At 33.3% G+C, this 23,983-nt stretch overlaps 1 protein-coding gene across 1 annotated transcript; it reads right to left on the bottom strand.

Moving 5' to 3' along the window:
* Positions 1–9,296: 9,296 nt before the first annotated feature.
* LOC111985629 (transcription factor MYC2) lies at positions 9,297–10,753 on the bottom strand. The gene is made up of 2 exons (XM_024017283.2): positions 9,658–10,753; positions 9,297–9,622 (listed from the first exon to the last, which is right to left on the bottom strand). Exons 1-2 carry the CDS (start codon positions 10,443–10,445, stop codon positions 9,436–9,438), a joined length of 975 nt encoding a protein of 324 aa, XP_023873051.1. The 5' UTR covers positions 10,446–10,753; the 3' UTR covers positions 9,297–9,435.
* Between the last annotated feature and the right edge of the window lie 13,230 nt (positions 10,754–23,983).

Here is a 23,983-nt window from a genome sequence, read left to right as displayed (position 1 = left end):
ACCTTGATTGTGTATGTGTGAAGGTTTATACCTTGTTTTACACGCTTGGTCATTGTGGCACCAGTGCCTCTGGGCAATTTGACTACCTCTTATTGCACATGGTTACCATGCTCTAAGAAATAAGTCTCAACCGAGTGGTCTAGAGGCGGGGGGTTTATAGGGTCTCCACTAGATTAGGGTTGGGAAGCATATTTGTGCCCCTTGCAAAGGGTTTGATCTATTTAGAGTCTGTGTTCAGAGTTAAGGTATAGATATGGGAAGGTGTTAAGCACCCAACTTTGCCCAACCTGTGGGTCGACCTCTACTCATTGTATTTTTTATCATAATTCTATCAAAGGGTCCTCTATTAGGCTATCCTATCACACATGCACGCGCACACACACACACTAGTTTTATCCTAACATATATCTAATCATACACCCTAGCATCCATCTAGGCTTGGCATATCACATTGCAGCTTTCATCATATCACCCAAACATGACATCTTCGTCTCATCTAAACATATATCCTAACATCCATCTAAGTATGGTATCTCATACTCTATCTCATGGTGTAACACATATCATCATAATACATCATGCTAGCATATAAACTAGCATCATCATCACATGGGTAGCAAAACATGATTACAAGACTACAAACATCTCATATCATCCAAGGGCAGTAAGCATCATCAACCATTCATGTTCATCATACCATTGCATATTCATCACATGTTCACCAAATTCTTCTCATATCATATATGCATGTAGTTATCTTACTTACCTCACTGCATCATCACCACTACACATATTCATCAAATGCATGATACTATTGTTATGCATGTTCATGTGTTCAACTAAGCATTCAAACGCTAATAATGTAATTGAACTAACAATGCTATAAAACATGTTGTCTTATTGACTACTAACACAAATATGTAAAAACTATCTTAAATAGATGCTAAGGGATGCATATAAACTAAACAAAACAGGAGAAATCAAAGAACAAATAATTCTTAAAAAATTCTTTTTCAAAAATGATTTTTGAGAAAGTGCAACTTCTCAATAGTTCACATCAATTGAACTAATAGCATTCAATCAAGTCAACAGTTTTTACCTTTCCTAAACTAATTATTTTGGGTTGATGTTTTTTGAACATGAGAATGATTCTTGAAGAATAAATATTGCTTCAAATTACTTTTAAAGGAGAAATGGAACACAATTACATTCAAGTCCTTTAAATTTCTCATATGCTATATTTGCTACGTAATATTCACATGTTAGCTTGCAACATAGTAGATAATATCCACATAAATATTTATAAGTATCCTCATATGTTGCTTGTATATATTCTATGTAAATAATGTCACATGTTATATATATATATATATATATATTGTTTGTACAAAAATCTTTCTTCAAAAACAAATTCCAAGTTTCATAGTTATTTTCTACAATGTGAGTTATAGAGATTATAATCAAAATGAAGAATTATCCTTTAGATAGACGTTGTGGAGTGCTTAACACCTTCCACACACATAACCAAGCTTTTGAGTCTAAGAATCTTTGGTTCGAAACTTTATCCTACCTTATTAGCTAGGGTGGCCCATGGTTAACTAGTAATTAAAATTAATTAGACAATGGGTGAGCAATCACACCTAAAAATCCAATAGTTCATGGTGATTCTTAAAATTGATAAGTAAAGATACTCACACACATCACCCTAGTGCCAAAAATGCACATACATCATCACAGGTCGCCAATTTCAAAATACTCTCGAGAAAAAGGCATCTTTGTGAGGCTAGTGGACTAGTGAAAATTCTTTCTACCAAAAAAATCTGGTATCCAAAACCATAAACACACCAAAAAAAAAACCCTAATTGATATGCTATATTTGCCCAAAATCATGGGCTAACTTTCGGCACCATGAAAAAGCAATTTGACCTTAGTATTGACTGACCAAATCCTTAAATTTAGCAAATTCTCGAAGGATGTTTCCTCATAGATTGACAAAAAAAAAATAAGTTTAGCCAAAAAATTACCTAAATCATTGTAAATTAGATTTTCTTAAATATCCAAATAAGAACAAAGTTTAAGGTAGCCATTATTCTATATAGTGATACCGTATTCATGTAATAAGGAATTACATGAAAAAAAAAAAAAAAAAAACTCTTTTTATCTCAATCAAGTCTTGGATAAAACCATTTTAATAACCTAAGGGTTCAAAATCCCAAATTTGTCATTTTTGGCTAAGTTTGACCAACGTTGACTAACCCTAATTGGAATTAGTCGAAAAGTTGACCAAACAATATGACCATCCAATCGAGATAAATTTATTTCATATTAAATATCCAAAAATTTTCTTCAAAAAGATAATTCACCGGTCAAAATTGGAGTTGAAACGAAATCCTAATCAAAAATATTATTTCATTATTTTTCTAGTAAAAGAGTTGTTTTTGGGCGTTTTTGCGAAATAGACAATATGAATCCAGCCATAACAAATGTGAATGGCTTAAACTACATTGAATTATGATTGATATCCCCTTCGGATTAGGAGGAATTAAATTTTCAAGAAAAGTGCCACACAAATTTCTACACTGCATCACCTCACTTCCAAGTGTAATATCTTGACAACCGTAGCTCAAAATTAGGGAAAAATGCTCATACACCCCCTAAACTTTCAACCACTGGCCAAATGACCCCTTCAACTTTTTTATTGGCCAATTTACTCCTTAAACTATTCACAACTGCCAAATCAATACTTCAGCTAGTCACATGTTAAAACACTAACGGAATAAGCACATGTGACTCACGTGACTTTTAAATACAAACCTAAAATAACCCAAACGTCCAAAACCCAGTGGAAAGAGGAGAAGAGAACCAGGTCCAGCAAAGAGAGAATCCACACCGTTCAGAGCCATTGCAAAGCTTTTCCCCACCATCTCGCCGCCCTTGTCCCTATGGCGCCTTGGTGGTTCCGACGGCGCTTGGGTATGTTTTCTTTTATTTTCTTTTCTTTTCCTTTCTTATGTATTGCTTTTTAAATCTTCTAAGAACTTTTTTTTTTTTAATCTCCATGTGTGAATTTTTATAGTAGAAATTCATTTTTTGGTTTAATTTTTAGGTTGGGTCTCTGTGAAATTCTTGGTTTTTTTATGTTTTTTATTATCTCCATGTGCCTTTCACCAACTGTTGCATTTGAGTATGCCATGGAGCTGTTTGATTAAATGCCTGAGAGAGATATGACTATTCCTAAGGGGGTTTGGTTGCTTGGTTTAATCTTTGGGAATGGTGTTTCTACAAGGTTGTTTGCAAAGGCCTCATCAACAACAATTAAATGTTTGATGTTAGTGAAAGAAAACAACAAATACACAAAATTTCATGAGAAAAATATGATACGTTGGTTTAGTATTAAATTGATTTATTTATTTATTTTATATATAGGATTATATATTATAAATTAATTTCCAATAGATGGGCCTTAGTATTTGATATTTTTTCACAAGTCTAACTCCTTCTATGGCACAACAAGCTTTGTCTAGCTTAATTGCATTTTGTGTTTTTGACTTTGTTTGAATCAGAGTTCTTTGCATCAGAATTGTGTTGGTTTGTTCAAATTCTCATGATACAAACCTATAGGGAAAGTGGCCAGTGACACACCTCTTATTTATAACTTTTTATTCAATTATGTTTAGTATATTGCCAATTTAATGGTGCTAGACATTTGTCCCATGTGTGATAATAGCTTATCAATTTGATGATTCTGCTAACCTAACTAGAATCAAGCACCTCATTACTGACTTAAAACAGAGCAAGGCTTTTTGAATTCTCTAGTTTAGTGTTAAAGTTATGGGGTTTTTTTTTTTTTTTTTTTTTTTTTTTTTTTTTTTTTTTTTAAATCTTAGGACTCCATGAGATTTTAGCTTCCCCACCTTAATGTGGCGTTTGGTACTGGGGAATCCATATTACTTTTGGCATCCAAATTCCTAGGAATGTGATTAAGAATGTAGCTATTCCTATGTTTGGTTTATTCCTAAGAATCTTAAATGAATTATTTATTTTTCCATTTTATCCTTAGATTTGAATGTGAACTACCAAGTCATTTAAAAAAAATGGTTAAAATTGTCAATTTATAAAAATACAATTTCCTTTAACCTGGGAATCTGGATTCCATCTGTTTTACAGGGAACTATAAGGTTGAATTTAATCAACCATTTAATTGGCTTTATTCCGTGACCAATTTGCTTGTAATTTAGCACTTAGTAACCCTGTATTTAGGTAAAAAATTGTAAGGGTAGTGTGTGAGAAGATGTGAAGAAAAGCTCAAGAGTGTGCAAGAAAACAGAGTCTCGCGACTAGGACTCGCGGGTGGTTCGCGACTGGCAAGCCGCAAAAGGCAGGCACGTGAGAGGCACACTGGGAAGCTGAAGGGTCGCGCCAGCTGTCACGCTACAGGACAAAAGTTCCAGTCTGGCCAGGCCGTTACGTCGCGACTTGATTTCGCGACTTGGCCAAGCCGCGAGATCAAGTCGCCAACTTGCCCTGTTTGGCAAAAACTGACGTTTTGCATTCCCTTCTCACCCTACTATATATACACCCTTATACCCATCATATTGAGAGAGCTTCCAGAGAGAATTTTGTGAGAGAAACCTTAGAGAAAAACAAGATTACCTCATCCCCAATCTTTACCATAGAGACTCTACAAATTCCTCTACTCTCTTCCTCTCCATTGTTATACCCTTGAGAGGTCTTTTGACCAAATCCTTTTCTCACCATACCCACATCCATGAGAAGGTTTATTTGGTACTATTGGGAAGCAGTTTGGAAAGGAACCAATCTATATTGGTTGATGCTATAGGCTATAGCAGAATCCGGTAAGCTGGAAAAGAAAAAGGTTCAGCGCAACCTTGTTGGAGCAAGAAGCTTGGAGGGCTTAGGTACCTGGGTAGTTTAGGCTTGGAGGGTCTATTGTTGTTCATGTATCCCAGCTACATTTTCTAGTGGACTATTTGACCGCTTGGAGGGCGGCGGAGAGGTTTTACGCCGAGGGCTTCGGTTTCCTCTTCGATAACACATCGTGTGTTGTCCGTGTGTTTGCATCTTCCTTCCCTTTATCTTTGCCTTATATTTACTGCTGTGGATGTGTTTATATTTGGCTTAGATTTGTTATCAATTCTGTTATAGCTTGTTATCATATTCCGCACATTAATTGTTTGATATAAAGCTTGAATTGATAATTTTGTATTTAGGGTCTAAACGTTCAAAGGTATTATATACCCACTTTGAACTTTCAGAGTGTTCCCCATGGTAAGAGAAATAGGTTGCCTACTAATTATATAAATATTTTAAAAAAAATTTATACACCCATTATACTAAAGACATTACAATATATAGGTTATTACTATCTAGTTGATGCTGGCCATATAAATGGTGAGGGATTTCTTGCCCCATATAGAGGACAATGATATCACTTAAATGATTGGAGAGATGGACAACAACCAAGAACCCAAAAAGAGTTCTTTAATATGAAACATTCTTCAGCTAAGAATGTTATAGAGAGATGTTTTGGATTGCTTAAAATACGATGGCATATTCTTAGGAGTCCTTCATTCTTCCTAATCAAGACCCAAAATCGCATTATTATGGCGTGTTCCCTTCTCCATAACTTCATAAGGAGAGTGATGCCTGTAGACCCAATAGAAGAGGATATTGGACAATGATGAGCAATTGGCAGAAGGAATTAATGGTGACCTAATAACACATATTGAGACTTCAATGAATGGAGTGCATGGAGAACCAATTTGGCAAATGAAATGTTTAATACGTTGAGAAATAGGAGAGAAATATAGTTTAATAATATAATACTTTGATTTGTGACTTTTTCATGTATTGTTTCCTTGAGTAAATAAAATTTTTTTATTGCATTGATGTTAAACTGTTTATTATGTGTGTCTAAACTTTTGCATTTTATTTTGCATATTACTTGATTCTCAAGATCCTTCTAAATGAAAGTGGACTCCTACTGAAGATATAAAACTAGTGGAGGCTTTGGTAGAATATCACCATGAAAAAGAAGGTAGTCCTAAAAATAAGTTTAAACCCGGATATTTGAAAATCTTGGAAGGAAAGATTTCTACCAAATTACCTAATGCTAGCTTAAGAGCAAAACCACATATTGAGTCAAGATTGAGGACTTTGAAAAGAGAATTTCAAGTTATCCATGAAATGTTGACTAGGCCTAACACAAGTGGGTTTGGATAGGACACTATGAGGAAGTGTGTTACTGCTGAAAATGATGTATGGGATGCATATGTGCAGGTAAAAGTTCACCATCTTATAGATCCATGTATTTTATCTTGCCATTTTCATATTTTTGTCAATTGTTTTGTAGAGTCATAAGGAGGTAGCTGCTTGTAGAAACAAATCATTTTCACACTATGAAGACCTTTGCATTGTGTATGGAAAAGACCATGCTACTGGTAAAGATGCTCAGCACCTCTAGATGTTGTTGAATAACTAGAAGCAGAGAAAAATGATGACAAATTAGATGATATTCCTGAAGACGTGGACTGCATGCAAATTCCCTCCCCTAGCAATAACGGGGAAGAACAGAATGCTCGAAAAAAGAAAAGAAGAATTCAAAGTGATGAAGATAATATGGTAAAAGCGATAAAAGAAGTTACAATCATCCTTGCTGCTCAGTTAAAGGATGCATCAGATAACCTTAGCAAGGCAGTCATTGGAGTAGTAGCAGCTGAAAGTAGGTCAAAATCAATGATGAATTACTAAAACTACCTAGCCTTACAACTAAGGAGCGTTACAAGGCAACTAAATTGATTGCTTGTCAACATGAACTAATAGATGTTTTCTTAAGCATGCTAGATGTTGAGAAGGAAGAATGGGTGAAAGGCCTTATTAATGGTGAAGAATGGCTTACAAAGGTTACAAAGGTTATGAATTTTCCTGAAGAATGGCTTACAAAGGTTGGAAAATTCAATTTGCATTTATGCTTCTTTTTTATCCCACTTGAACACGGGGCTCCTAAGAATTTTGGATGATTGTGGTGTTTTTTTTAGGTAAATGGTATGTTATGTTATCGAAATTTTATATAATTTGGGCATTTTAAGACTTTTCAATGGTTATTCAACCTTTAAGGTCCGTTTGGTTGGGGGACTGGAAAAGTGGGAAGATGGAAAATTAGTAAGAGGATGGAAAAGTGGGAGGATTGAAAAGATTTGGTTTTCCCTCATGAATGTTTGGTTGGAGGGATGGAAAAGTGGGAGGGTGGAAAACTATTTTGTTTGATTAGAGAGAAAAATGGGAGGATAAAAAATGTAGTTTATATAAATTGACTATTATACCATTGTTACATAATTGGTGAGAAATAGATTTATATGTACTCATTAAATAATATAAAATTTATTAACAATTATATTTTTCAATGAGAAGTATTACGTCCACAACATTTTTTGCAATACTTTCACAACAAAATTTATGTGGAAATTTGTTACTAGTTCTAATTTGAACCCACCACTGAAATTATTTTTTTACTCACCAGTATTAACTAATAACAATCTATTACTTAAAATTTATTGTGAAAATATTGTAATAACATTTCTCAAATAGGATTTTTTATTCTTTATATTATTTCTCATTTCCCTCTTTTCATTTCATCCATATGTTTTTTTTTCCCATGTTATCTCTTCCACACACGTCCTATCTCTATCCCCACCCCCTTCTTTTTCTTCTTCTCCCTTATTCAAGTCTCAAAAACATTCCAACACATCCTTTCTCTCTTCTTCTTTTTTTTCTTCAGTTTTTTACTTGATTCTAGAATAGTCGTCCCCAACGCAGTCCAAATGGGTCATCTTCATCCCAAAGAAATTGGTTCAACCGGAGTCGTCACTCATCTTCGTCCCCAACACAGTCCAGATAGGTCAGATGGCTTCTGTCTCTTTTCTTTTATTGTTATGATTTTATTAATTTTAAAATTGTGTTTTTGAGTTTGTATTCTGATAATCTGATTATACTTGAGTTTAGAGATGTTTGAGAGAAAGATTGTTGTGGTTTTAGTTGTTATGTTTGTAGCCGTTGTGTTTGTAGCTGTGAGGGCATTTCTGTAAAAGTGTTGTGAGAGCACTTTTCTCTCCACAATTTTCCTCCCGACTTGGGAGGATGAAAATTGTGAGCCCAGGAGAGAAAATTTTCTCTTGAGTTTTCCATCCTCAACATTTTCCTTCTTTTGCCAAATAGTAGAAAACACTGTTTTTCACTCTGTTTTCCACCCTTTATTTTCCATCCTCCCTATTTTCACTCCAACCAAACACACTTTAGTTTCATCTTTCCTATTCTTTGATTTCATTCATGTGCTACTAGTAATTTTGTTGTTGGTGCTCTAGCTAAAAAAGCTAGAAACATGGTGGGGTGTTAGGTCTGGTTTGAGGTCATGCCTGAAGGTATTGCCCTATAGTTGGCTTTGATGTTCATTCGATGTTATTCAATATATTCCCAGGCTCATAGTTGGTGTCTAAATGTTTAAATGCTTTTGGTCTAGGATACTTCTAGTTATGTGTACCTAAGGCACTACCAATTCCCCTGTTAACTATATATATGTATATATATGAAAATGATGAGACCCAGGTACAAGTTCTAGAGTTGGTTTTGAAAGCAACAAATGAGAAGTATGAAAGCATGCTTAATGATGCAAAACATGAGATTGATGTTCTTATGAATACAATTCAACAATCCAAGAACAAAATAAGAAACTCCAAGGCTGAGTGGGAGCAAAAAGAACTTCATTTGGTGAATTGTGTATAGGACTCAGAAGAAGAGTTCTCTTCTTCTAGAAAAAGAAATAAAAAGGCTAGTGAATTTTCTCAAGCATACTTCTACTTATGCGTTTGTCCCAGGATACTTTTCCTGTTAATCAAATATATATATATATATATATTAGGGAAAAAAATACCTCTAATACTGGGGCAAGGTCTAAGTTAGTCTTTTTTTCCTAAGCTCCTAACAGAAACAGAGAACATATATCAATAAAAATAAATGAATTGAATTTCAAACTGAGATATTTTTAGTCGTTGGTAGTATTTATAGGTGAAAGAATAATGAAATGGTGATACTGTTTGTTGGTCAAATTTTACAGGTGTGAGACACGTTGAGAAGAAAAACGAAAGTAATCCAAAAAAAAAAGAAAATTGGGTTTATTAAACAAAAATAAAAAATTCATTACAGGACTCTATTTAAGATTGAGATTATTAAAGCAATCCTTATAAAAAATGTATTTATTATAATAAAGACATTTTAGGCCATTTGATTTAAAAAACTTTCATTATACCAAACAAGTAGAATACATATTCAAAATTCTATTATTATAGAGTTACCAAACAACTAAATAGAAATAAATATTATATTGCAGCGCATTCTAATATCTATTCTTACTCCATGCAATCATAATTTCAATCTACCAAACATCTTAACAGTACAATTGTTATTCAACGAGTCTTTGATCTCAGCCGCCGTCGTCACCGGCGGAGTCGATGTCGGATCATTGAGCCAAAGCGAAGACGGGTCGTTTTCACCCTGGTCGTTGATTGGCCAAGAACCCATTTTCAGGCCATTGAAATTGAACAAAACCCTGACTTTATTCATCAGATCCGGGCTCTGATTGGCCAAGAACCCATCTCCAGGCTATTGAAATTGAACAAAACCCTGACTTTATTCATCAGATCCGAGCTCTGAAAAATCACCTCCGTGGATCCCAATTCCACAACCCCATTTGCAGAGGGTATACAAACCATAGTTTGGAGGCCGAAATCCTGACCCTGGCGAGCCCGATCGCACGGCGAGCTCACTAAGCGGTCGGCTCCGGTGACCCAAATCGGGCTGGAATTGAAAAAAGCCTGACCGGGGAGACCACCGCCATTAACGAAACTCTGGGTCATGGACACCAAAAAGAACCATTCAGTGTCGGTGACCTCCTCGTCAATAGCATCATCAGTAGCCGGGGTTGCCGACCCAGAAATCAAAGAATTGAGTTCTCGGAGGACTTTCTTCCGGTGCTCTTGCTCGGCCGCAGACGACGAAGTTTTGTTCTTGGCTTTGGATTTGGACTCATCGTCCTCGCCTTTGTAGTACCCATCACCCCAACCCAAAACAGAGGCGCTGCTGGAATAGTCGTAGGAGCTCTGCCAAAAGATAGCGTAGGTCCAGCTCTCGCGAGCGCCTTCGATTAAAGCTTGGAGGCGTTGTTGGAGGGTTTCCTGGTTGAAGAGAGCAACGGAGGGTTGTGATTGAGAGACGATGGGCGCTGGTGTGGGCGTTGATGTCGAAGCTGCAAAAGTTGAGAGATCGGAACTCATGAAAGACTCGATGACCGAAGCGTTGTCGTCTGAGGTCCAAAGATTCATTGGCGTTGTTGTTGTTGTTGTTGTTGTTGTTGTTAAACGGTAATCTGTCATTCCATACACTTTATTACAACCAATCCACCCTTCTTCCAGCTCTGCAGATGATGATGGTATTAACGGATTTTTTAACTGTTAACTGTTTAGCGAGAGAGGGAGAGAAAAGGGGGAGAGTAGTAGTTGTTTTAGAGAGAGAGAGAGAGGGGAAAGGGGCGGAGGAGGTGTATGTAGGGGTGGGGGTTTGGGGTTTGGAGTTTGGGAGTTTTAAGGTGTGGGGGGATAAAGGAGAAAGGAGCGTAATTTTGGGTGCATTTGTGTTTGGGATTTATTTGGAGTGCATTTGAGCTGAATTTTAGTTGGGAGATTGAGTGAGTGGACAAGGGAAAAAGCGTTGGGCGGTTTCTACGAAGGGGCACGCTGATTTAAGCAGGGCGGGGGTCATCTACTTTAATTTTTTTTTTTTTAGTTTATACTTTCTATAGACCGTGGACTGTAGAGTATGCTACCTGTAGCTATACTAAATTAGTATTAGCATTGGGTGTAAATATCCTGTTACTATTTTGCCAATTAAGAGTTTTCACAATAAGGTTATCAACTCTCTCCAAAAAAAAAAACAGTTAAGTTGTCAAAATAAGCATATTTTAACCATATAAGCACTAAAAAAGCCCCTACATCAATGGCGTCAAACTTAAAATTATTTTGCAACTTGCTACAGTAATACACGAGTCTAGATTACTCTTGTTTAAATTATAATAAAAGAAAAAATAACTAAGTAGAACATGCTAAGGACCTGGAGTTTATTCATTATCTTCACGTTCATGCTATTTTTTTATTTTTATTTTTTATACTGTTGTTTTGCTTAGTTTTCTCTTTACTCTAATTTTGGATAATGACCTTTCTTAAAAAAAAAAAAAAAAAAGTCATAGAGATCACTTCATTGTTAGCTTTTATGTTATTTCCCTTTACAATATAACAATGACTGCATTTAGTTATTTACAATTCCAATATTTAGTTAGTTTTTCAAGTGGACTCCACCCAAATAATACACACACTTTTACCAAAATCTTATAAATCCCTAATCTCCATGTCTTTCTTTTTATTTTTTCTAAGAATAGAAAAAAGACGTTGTTCCTATTGTTTTCAATTTTTAAATGTAATGCGCATTGCTCAAATTGGTGTGTTTTTCTTTTCATTCTTAGTCTTCAAATTAATTTATTCAAGTCCCATCATCATCATTTTTTCACAAAATTTGATCATTTTCTAATATTTCCAAATTTTTTTTCCCTCATATGTTTTTCTCTCATTATCATCATCTCATTTTTTTTTATATTTTTAGTTGATTTTTTGTTTCCCTTTTGAATCCAAGTGCCTTATAAATTGTACCAACATTGATATGTTTCTACAAAATAATTTAGGTTGTGCTAGAGATAAGAAACATTCTTAAGCCTTAACCCCCACCCAATTTGAAAAAGGGAAAAATTGTTCAGAATTTCACTATGAAAAGTTGCTATTAATAGCAACTTACTGTAGCAAGTTGCAAAATAATTTTAAGTTTGACGCCATTGATGTAGGGGCTTTTTTAGTGCTTATATGGTTAAAATATGCTTATTTTGACAACTTAACTGTTTTTTTTTTTGGAGAGAGTTGATAACCTTATTGTGAAAACTCTTAATTGGCAAAATAGTAACAGGATATTTACACCCAATGCTAATACTAATTTACTATAGCTACAGGTAGCATACTCTACAGTCCACGGTCTATAGAAAGTATAAACTAAAAAAAAAAAAAAAATTAAAGTAGATGACCCCCGCCCTGCTTAAATCAGCGTGCCCCTTCGTAGAAACCGCCCAACGCTTTTTCCCTTGTCCACTCACTCAATCTCCCAACTAAAATTCAGCTCAAATGCACTCCAAATAAATCCACTGTAGCAAGTTACTATTTTTTTTATTAATTTTTTTCTCTCTCTCTTTGTCTCGTGCCTCTCTTTGCTCAAGTCTCTTCTCTATTCTCTTTCCTCCCTTAGTTCTCTCTTCTATCTCCTCTCCCTCTCTCTTGTACCTTTGTCTCACTACTCTCTCCAAAACTCTAATCTTTCATCTCTCTCATGGTTGAAGAAGCCAAAGCCAAAGGCAGCATTTTTTGTCGACGACTTCCCCACCGCCACTTCTCCATTGGCATTCTTGTCTCTCACTTGTCCTCTTAATCTCTCTCCTCTTACATAGTGGTTCGGTTTTCTTGTGGTGTTTGTCCCACGTTGGTGGCTGGGTCACCGATATGGGTTTTGGTAGGTTGTGGCTGGGTGTTGGTGGCTATGGTTGGGTGTTGGTTAGGTTCTGGGTCGTGTTGGATAGCGAGTTAAGATATTTCTAGCCCAACACAACCTGATCCGCCCACCTATATTATATATATTTATATACTTTGTTATGTTGCATACTCTACTTCACATACCCACTCACTTTATTTCTTTCATCTCAGTCTCTTCCCTTTTTATTTTTTCATTTTCATCTTTCTCTTCCCTAATAAACTCTAGCTGCTCTCTCTAAGCTTTTGTTATTGATCTTGTGGGGGCAAAGGCCCAAGTTTATGTATTGGGCCTTGGGCCTTGTCCGAGGACGAGAGTACATCTGAGGAGGAGTAAATGTTTTTTTTTAGAGATTTCAAAGTCAAGAACCACGTGGGAGATGAATGGGGAAGTGTTGTCCGAGAAGTATCCCCTCGTTGGATACGACAAACATCGATCAAACCTGTATTTAGGCGATGCAGGTAACCCTTCATGGAATTCCAACGATAAGGATGAACTTTAGGCACATACAAAAAAGATAGGAATACATAAATATTTTAAAGAAAAGCTGCTACCACCGCATTAAGTGTATCGCAGCAACTTTTTTGGCCGCATTTATGTGGAGAAGACCCCTAAACAGTACAATCTCAGCTACCACCACTCACAGAGAACCAGAAAAGGATGTTTGATGGGACATATACTCAAGTGAAGGTTTAGATGGCTAACAAGTGTACAGTCAGAATGACCTAAAAGGAACTATATAATGTAAAAGATCTCCCATAAGAGGAGATCGGGAAGATAGAAAAATAGGGGAGAGGAAGATTTACTATAACACTAAAGGTTCATAGCTTTCAAGAACAATTCAGTACATAATTAATCTCCTCGGACGATAATTTAATCAAGTTCTAAGTGTGTTTTTAGGCTAATTCATCTCTTAAATCTTTTCTAATGGTTGTCCAGTTCACATATAGTCCAGCTCTTTCACCCACTCTTTACAAATTTATTGTATTAAGCTCTTTGGGCTCATATCCAATAACTTTTGGGCTTGGGCCACCAAGTTGTGACCTTACAGATCTTATAGTATGTACTAGTCTAATTTTAGATTTTGAGATGTTTTTATTTCAATGTGAAAAAATTTCAGCCATTCTTATAAAAAATAATATAGTATTTGTAATTAAATTAATAAAAAATTTAATTTTTCTTTCCATTTTTATTTGAGGAATAAAAAAATTATTCAATTTATTTGAAATAATTTCATTTAATCAATTAAATTTGTTAACCTACCGAACTAGCTCAAACCGCCAAGTCCAAATTGCTAAGATATTCAACTAACCCACTGAATTTAAAGATTGGTTTCAACGAATTGGAATTTTTTCAACCTACTATTGGCGGGTTGGTTAAAAATATTGGCATTTACTCGCTCAAATGGACTTGCACATGTTGTGTTTTTATTTTTCGTGCTTTGACATGCAACTATATCTCATGTCATGTTGTGTCGTGTCCATTTGAGTGTCCATTTAAGAACAGCTTACCTAACTCTTTGTTGAAAGTATGGTAAAGTATATTTGTACTTCGAAAAAGTGGGGTTTTAAAAAATTGTAAATAAAAAATTAAAAGCTAAAAGAAAATGTCCGTTTAGTAATTGCTTATTTTCAATAACTTATTTGCATAATGTGAGACAAAATGCTAAAAAATGGCTTATTTTTAAAAACGAAAAATTTAAATTATAAATAAGATATATATTAAATTCTATTTATAACAAATTTAAATACATATTTAATAATATACACACACACACACACACTCTTAAGATGAGGGAAAAATATATGTTTCAACTGAATCCTTCAATTTTATCTAATTATTATTTAAAATATAAGACCTATTGTTGGTGCAAACACAATAATAATGGAAATAACACACACACATACACAAAACTAAATAATACTTTTGAATATTATTTATTTGAGATTAAAAAATACATAATACTATTTGAACCGAGGTGCGACATTCGCTCCCTTTAAGGAGATTCAAGTCCTTAGTTGGCTAAAATTTGTAACCAGTGCAAGCCTTCTCTAACTTGTACCCCTCATGATACAACAGTCCAACAAATGTCGTATGGCTCAAAGCTGTTGTAATGCTGCAACTTGTATTGGGTATGAATTATCTATTTATAGACTCAAGTAGGAGGATCTAAGAAGCTGATTTATTTCCATTGTTGACACCTTCGCCCTTCACTTCCGCCCTTCACTTCCCCCTTGCACACGTATCTAGCCTAATATATGAATCAATACGTATTAATTCATTAATTACTACAATTAAAAAAAAAAGTCTCTCTTATTTTCAATGTGAGATTAAACATTTTCACTAATTTTTTATATATTACATATTAACTCCTACATCTTTACATTTATATTATCATATGAATTCATTTTAATTAAATAATATTAAAATGCTCAACACATATAATATTTAAAAATAAAATAAATGTTTTATCCACCTAAAATGGGAGGGATTTGAAGGAGATCATTAATCATTTTCCTAAAATGAGACCAACAAAATCTATTCACGTGAATTCCAATTACTTCAACCAAAAGCCTTTGGTCATCCAATGGATAAATTGGATTCAATCTCATATCATGCGTAAAAAAATCAAATGATATTTTTTTTATTAGAAAAACCAATTGATATTTTTGGCTAACATTAAGCAAGTTCACAAGATCAATAAAAGTAAAAAGAGTTTTACTAATGTATGCCCTTTGAACATATATTAGTAAACCATTTCAGTAAACTTTGTATAAAAAAAACTGTAAAAGTGATTAACTATTTGATGTCGCGGAAGCCTGAAGAGAAACACACATGATACTCTCTTGATGGAACAGAAACTAAACTGTTAGTTTCTGGCAGTAAATCTCGAATCCACGAGGGGTTTCCCTGAATCCACAAGGAGATAATACTGGAATCCACCAGAAGAAAATTTGACAAAAGTCTGTGTTTATTGATAATAGTCTATTTGCCTCTGACGGCTACAAAACATATAAATACTAAGAAAAAACGTTTAAAACCCTAATTCGCGCTAATTAAGCGATTAGGGGACAAAATTACCGAATTTTACCAAAAATGGAAAAATTGAGTTAATTGCAGAATCATAAACTACTGACCTTAAGGGTCGTCCCAAAACAGACGGGACCTTATTCTGACTTTTAAACTAAAAGTTATTAAGGAAAAACAAATATTACTATAAATAGCAAAAACACTGTTATCGGGGCCTTAATGAAGGAATTCGCCTAAATTTTGGCGACGATCATAGTCATGAATCTGGATCAGAACGTCGTTTTCCTTCAACCTGCCAAATTTCATGCAATTCCGACACTGTTACCCCGATGCCCCCTACTAGCACCCCCCTTTGATCTTGCGTTGTGACTTCCTGCGCCCCTGCTGTTCAAGGAAGGCATGTGCTATCTGTTCTACATCACTATTTTGACAATTTTTTCAATTATCTATAATTTTTTTATTATAAAATTGATAATTATTGTATGCTCTAAGGGCATATATTAACAAATCCAAGTAAAAAAACTGAAAAAATCAATGCCAAATGGAAGAATAGAACAGAGAATTGAGATAAAGTGCAATTCTTGCACTTGATGTAATTGGTATAAATGGTTGAGATTTAAAGTTGTGAAAAATAATTTTAAATCTTAGGTCTCGTTTGGTATGACAACTCAAACACATGTTTTCAGTTTTTAAACAACATTACACGTATTTTCACACATTTTGGGCTTGTTTGATACATGTATTTAAATATATGTTTTAAGTTTTTAAACAATATTACACGTATTTCTACACATTTTTTTACCCACATGAACCCTTTTCACTTATACGTATTTTTACATATATTTTCAAATAACAAAATATATGTTTTTAAGTGTATGTACCAAACATCTTCTTTACCGCTAAATATTAACAATAATTAAAAAAAAACTAAAAAAAAAAAGGGATAATTACAGTAAACCCACCTGAGGTTGGGCCCGTTTTCACTTTGCCTACCCGTGGTTCAAAACTTATCACTTTGCCCACCTGAACTTCAATCCGTTACTCCCCCGTTGCCCACCTCACCCCCAGACGTTAGACAAACACCATTTCACTAAAAATCAGACATAACACGGATCAAAAACACGAACCATTGAATCTTTTCCTCATGAACACAAGAACACAACATTTGTAAATATATTTCAAAATTTTCAGTTACACATCCAAAACCAATTAAATCCTCTAAATCCAGACCAAAAATCCATCTCATTTTTCAAACCACTAGCAAGCCAAAATCAAATAAAACCCACAATCAAAAAGCAAAAAAAAAAAAAAAAAAAAAAAAAAAGAAGAAAACCCATGAAGAAAAGTAATGTTTTCCAATTTCCCATGTAAATCTATAGCAATAACTGGTAAGTAAGTAATGTTTTCTAATTACATGTAAAACCCATAATCAAAAAGCAAAAAAAGAAGAAAAGAAGCAAAAATCCCTCTCATTTTTCACATCCAGCGCCAGATTGGCCGAAAACGAAGTTGTCGGGCCTGAAGATCTGGCCGTAGGTACAGATCTAATGCTGTCCATGGTACCAGGTTCCAATCCATGAGAACAGCACGAGGAACATAGCGACCGAGCTTGCTTCATTGTAGTAAACGTTGATTCTCTCGAGCTGTAGATCTGAGTCTCCCTGGTACTTCCCAGTTGGATCTATGCCGTGTTCGACACACACCACTTCCCAGAACTTTGCTCCAATCTGGTTCCCACATTGCCCACCTTGGATGCGAAGAATCTCACGCATTTTCTCTTTTCTTTGGAATTCAAATTCTTAGTAAAAAGTGAAAATGTTCTTTGGTTATTTGGTTTTCCCATACTTACTTACCAGTTATTGCTGTAGATTTACATGGGTAATTGGAAAACATTACTTTTCTTCATGGTTTTCTTCTTTTTTTTTTTCTTTTTTTTTTTGCTTTTTGATTGTGGGTTTTATTTAATTTTGGCTTGCTAGTGGTTTGAAAAATGAGATGGATTTTTGGTCTGGATTCAGAGGATTTAATTGGTTTTGGATGTGTAACTGAAAATTTTGAAATATATTTATAAATGTTGTGTTCTTGTGTTCATGAGGAAAAGATTCAATGGTTCGTGTTTTTGATCCGTGTTATGTCTAATTTTTAGTAAAATGGTGTTTGTCTAACTTTGGGGGTGAGGTGGGCAACGTGGGAGTAACGGATTGAAGTTCAGGTGGGCAAAGTGATAAGTTTTGAACCACGAGTAGGCAAAGTGAAAACGGACTCAACCTCAGGTGGGTTTACTATAATTATCCTAAAAAAAAAAAAAAAAAATGTTATGAGAGGAATGAGGTGAATTCACGGTCCAATTGCAACCTATCTCAATACCAGAACAGGACAAAGCAATTTAAGTGGGGGTGGGGCCACACCTTACTCCACGTGATTGTTTGACCGGTCTTGAAACCAATGGGCCGCTAAAGTAGTATGGGACTTAAGTCGGGTCCAGACACAATGATATCATTTTAAGGGTGGACCCTACGGGTTATTCTTGGCATCATAACCGTTCAATCTAGTTGTGTGATTGATTAGACATTTTTTTTTTTTTTGAGTAAATTGAGTAGACATTTTCTCGTAACATTCATTCATAAAAAAAAAAAAAAAAAAAAAAGACAAAAAAAAAAAAAGAATTGATTCTCAAAATTAAAAGGTAATTTTAGATTCATTAATCTGAAAATTTTACAGCTTATGGGCCAAAGACTTTTAACCTTCAAGAGGAAGGATACTTTCCATGATGATTGCACATTGATTAGCTTCTAGTAAGTTTGACGACAAAAGACAATTTCCTGTAATAATATATGTGTTTGGATAATATGGAAAGTAATAATATATGTGTTTGGATACTATGGAAAGTTGTATCTGCGTTTTCTATTTCACGTTTTGAAATTTTTTTTTTTAGCACATAAATAGTAAAATTATTATACATGAGACAATTATCATTGTTCATGCACTATACTGCACTGTTCATGTACTGTAATAACACTGTTTATGCATTAAAAAAATATTAAAAATGGGTTCTACGATATTATTTACACATTTAAAAATTATTTTGCTACAGTGTTTTCAGTTTTCAGTTTCAGCAACAATAAGTTGTATCTAAACGGACCTAATATTAATTTTATTTTTACATTCGTATAACTTTTTTTTAATATGTCAAGGTTTATTTTATATATATATATATTCTATTATATTAAAATTTTTATAGGGTTTAAATTTATAAAAGAAAAATATAAATAGCAAAAAAAAAAAAAGTAAAAAAAGAAGAAGCAAAAGCAATAATTCAAAATTTTTTTTTTAAATATTGTTGCCTTTTCAAAAGAGTTATGACTTGTGAGTTTAAATTCTTTAGACAGTAACTTGTTGCTTTTCATTTAAAAAAAAAAAAAACGTGTAAATTCTTTAGACAGTAACTTGTAAATTGATACTATTTTCGAGTTGAACTTCATAATTTTGGTCACACAAATAAGAGTTCAAATCTTTTGACTTATTTTTCCTGTTCTATTCTATATTCTACCAATAAAAACTTGCTACATATTCATCTAATTAATTAAGTATTACAATTATTGACTTTTTCTAGTTTAACTACCTAAATAAAATAAAATAAAATAAAAATAAAAAAACCCAACAACCCCCTGCCATTACTACCAAGTCCAACACCAAACTTGGCCAGCGCTGGAAACCTCTATCATAGACATTGCTGGTCACCATCATTGATGCTGCCAGACATCCAAGCGAATCCCACTACCCCTTTCAATCCCTCCAACCACCATCACTCCACCACCAAAAAACCCAACAGATCTGAAAGCCATGAACAATCCAACACATTTAGTACAAAAATTTCCAAAATTAATATATTATTTGAAAATTTAACAAGAAAGATAGAGAGATCTAAAAGATTTGGATTTGAGAAAGACAAAGTCTTGCTTTGAATGATAGTGATTATAGATCTATTGGTTTTTTTGGTGGAGTGATGGTGGTTGGTGAAGGGCAATGACGGCTTGGATGTTCGGTGAGGTATAGATTAGGTGATGGAGGTTTTCATGACTAGAGAAGCCAAGGGCGGCGGTTGACAGTGCCGGCCAAGTTTGGTGGTGGTAGGAGATGTTTGGGTTTTTTTTTTTTTTTAATAGTTAAAATTAAAATAATAAGTCAATAATGGTAGGATTTAATTAATTAGGTAAACATGTGATAAGTTTTTATTCGTGGAGTATAGAATGAAGTAGGAAAAATATGACAGAAGATTTGGACTCCATAAATGGCAACCTAGGCTGCTTGTAGCTTATTTCACTTTTAATAATTCATTAAAAAAGCAAGATACCCAAATTGTTATCATAATTTTTTAAAATTACAAATATTTAACCATTTAATGAGTCTAACAAAAGAGATATAAAAAAACCCTAGTAAATAGATATAATATAACAGGTATGCTATCTTTTTTATGAGTTTTTTAATATTAACATACTATTTAATATTAGTTTGAATGGCATTTTTTAAAGATGCAATAGTATTTTAAATCTTTGGTATTTGCAATGATAATTACTACTCCCTCCATCCCACTTTGTTTGTCTTGTTTGAAAAGTTAAATTTTTTAAGAGAACATCATTTATTGTCTTGTCTACCTTTTAAAAATGTATGAGTTTCCAAAACTACCCTTAAATAAATTTATCAAAAAATTGAATTAGTGAATTAATAGGGGTATAATAGGAACATTAGTAAATTAATGACTTTTATTTTTAGAAACATGACAATATTTTGGAACATCTCAAAATGGAATAGAGGACAAATAAAGTGAGACGGAGGGAGTATTTATCATCAAATTAAGACACTAATTGGTTTTTAATATAGGCAGAGATTAAATCTCAAATCTCTAATTAAAAAAAAACTTTACCAATTGAGATAACTAAAATCCACAAGTGACATATAATTTATACATATCAGTTTTCAATATTTTTAAATATAACATGCGTTTGTTATACTCCTTTATAAGGTGTATAAACTATAAAGTACATATCTCTATGTATATAGAAATGTTATGTATAAATTTGATCTCTAATCAAATTCTAATAACATTCACATTAGCTCATGTAAAAATTCATATCTATTTTAACATAATTATTTACTTTTTATTTTTTTTATTTTACATACTTACTTTTCAAAACACTACACGTAAGATTATTTATTTTACACTACACTTCATTAAAATAACAAATTTTTATTTTTATTTTTTTAAAATTGTTTATCTTCCTTCACACACAATAACTATCATCTACTCTCTTTCTTCATCATTGAGATACGTAAAGAAAGAACAAATGCAAAATAAATAGTGTTAGTATAAATTTACAAAACTATTGTAAAAACCATGTATTTTTACACAATTTTACATGAATCGGTAACTTTTAATCTTAATGGGCTAAAATTTTACTTTTTTTTTTTTTTATATGTCCAATTGATGTATGCTCTTAGAGCACACATTAATCATCCATTTTTAGAAACATTTTATGGAAAATTGAAAAAGCTGTCAAAATAATTAATAATTTTTTCATTTTCCATAAAAAAAAAATTTTAAAATGATTTACTAATATATACCCTAAAGACATACATTAGTAAAACCTTATTTTATTATGGATCTGGTTAACATATGCCCTTAGGGCACACTTTAATAATTTATTTTAAAAATTAATAAGAAATTGAAAAAACTGTCAAAATAGTGAATAATTTTTCATATATTCATAAAAAAATTTTAAATAGTTTACAAACATATGCATGACTTACATGAGTAAAACCCTATTATTATTATTATTATTTAAAAAAGAAAACCTTTTATTATTATACAAACAATCTAATTGAAGGTTGACACACGCAAACCCATCAAGGAAAAAGTCCACTATGTTTTCGAAACATATTTCTTCTCTCTCACAAGGGAGTAGACCCACACTTCCTCTCTTTCTTTCATCAAGAGTGATACCATCTCTTTATCACTGCCATAGTACTACTACTACTAAAGGTCCGTTTGGATAGCACTTATTGTTGCTGAAAGTTGATAAAAACTGATTGTTGCTGAAAACACTGTAGCAAAATAATTTTTAAATGTGTAAATAGTGTTGTGGGACCCACTTTTAATATTAAATATTGCGTGAACAGTGCATAAACAGTGCATGTACAGTGCACGCACAGTAACTTTTGTCTCCCCAAAGTCAACAACTGCGGCAGGAAAAAAAAAAAAAAAAAAAAAAAAAAAGAGAAAACGCAAGTCTGAAACGTGCCGTGACTTGCCTCCCTATCCAAACGCACACTAAGTAATAAACCTACTCCCACCCGGTCACTTCTCATCATTTTCATCTTTGGAGACTACCATGAAGGAGCCGCCACACGGCAGCCGATAAAACCAAAAAACTCGGCGTCCACTTTCCCAAATAATCGCCGGCCCATTTGACTTAAAAGTTGGGGCCCTCTAAACTAAACTTAACACTTCCACTCCTTGAGTGTGTGTTATTTTCTAGATTTCAACAATTAAAAAATAAAGAAAAAACATTAAAATTACACAAAGAGACAGAATAATAATTAAAAAATCAAAAAATTAAAAAGAAAATGATAACAAGGTAAATTAAAAAAAAAGAAACGTAAGGGACGTGTTGGGGTCACGCGAAAGAATCCTGTCCCTTGAGTTGTTCGTCCTTTTTCGTCCCATTATAAAAATGGTCAAATTAAGATATTCCCACAACTTGTTTTAAACAATTATATTTCACTTTAAACTATAGTAATAATATAGAATTAATTATTAATGCACGATTTGCTAGATGCGTGTCGTGAAAATAATGTTTTAAACAATAATATAAAGACATTATTTTCACGACAGATGTTACGTCTATAATATTTTTACAATAAATTATAGGTAGTTAGTTGTTTTTGGTTCAAATATGAACCTAATACTAAAATTGCTTTTTTGCCCCAATAATAATAATCAGTAATAACCTGCCATTTAAAATTTATTGTAAAAATATTATAAAAATGTTGTAGACATATCATTTTTCTTATATTATATTATTTTTTTTCTTTTTCTTTTTTTGTTAGGGACACTAGGCACGTGGATATACCTCTTTCCCATGTGAAAAGAACCCACCCATCATTTATCTTATTTTTTATTACTTCTGTATTCTATTTTTCTTTGCAGTCCCTCGTCTTTTTGAAAATAATAACGTACGCCCCATTCGTTTTCTTTTTCCTAACCTGTACCCCAACTTTGTGAATTGTGAATTTCAAATAATGTAAATTAGGGTATGACGAGGTTTTAATTCAATTGAAAGAAAGCTAAAATAAAATAAAAATTGAGTGCAAATAATTTTTCATCTAATTTTTTTTTTACCGCTAAAGCATGTCAAATATCATATATTAGTTTTGCTCATCCAATAATAATTGATTAATTGTCGATTCTAACAAAGGGAGTCAATACCGTACCGGAAGCTGTACCGGTTTGCCCAGCGGTACGATATATTTCGGATACCGGTCAATACCGGTGTACCGTTTCGGGTTTACCGCTATTTTTTATATTTATAAATAAATAAATAAATATATATATATATATATATGTGTGTGTGTGTGTGTGTGTGTGTGTGTGTATTATAATAAATATAAAAGTTTACCATAAAACATTTCCTCAATTCAGAACTAATTATTCATGGTTTTAGACTTTAGTATCAATTAAAAAAAAAAAAAACACAATATAAAAAATAGAAAGCTTAAAAGTTACCATTGCATACTAAGAAAACAAATAATACTAATAAGTTAATGCAAATAAGTTACCATTCTTCCCTAACAAAAATTCAAAAATTACAAAACTTAAAAAAAAAAAAAAAAAAAAAAACTTTTTCCTGTACCGGCCGGTATTTCCCGAAATTAGCCGGTATGACCGGTACATGGCCGGTATTTAAACCGGTACGAAACGTTGATGTTTCGATACCAGTATGCAGCGGGTACCGGTACGGTATCGACCACCTTGATTCTAACTGTAATACAAGTATGCTAGATTTTTTGATAGGAGAACAAGTGTACATTTTTTTTTCTTCAAATAGAGGAATTAATCTAACTTGCCCAAAATGAAGTATTACATAATTTACGTAATGTTATAATTTTTTTTGGGAGGTGGTGGGGTGGAAGAGGGGAGTAGAGGGAAGGGGAAAGGAAGGGTTTAATAAACATGAATGGAGGGTTCCTGCCCGGTTGTGGTCCG

Source organism: Quercus suber, unplaced genomic scaffold (genome assembly GCF_002906115.3).
Source record: "Quercus suber isolate HL8 unplaced genomic scaffold, Cork oak 2.0 scaffold_667, whole genome shotgun sequence".
Lineage (NCBI taxonomy): Eukaryota > Viridiplantae > Streptophyta > Magnoliopsida > Fagales > Fagaceae > Quercus > Quercus suber.
Note: the sequence above shows the minus strand (reverse complement) of the source record. Positions and strands in the feature narration are given on the sequence as shown.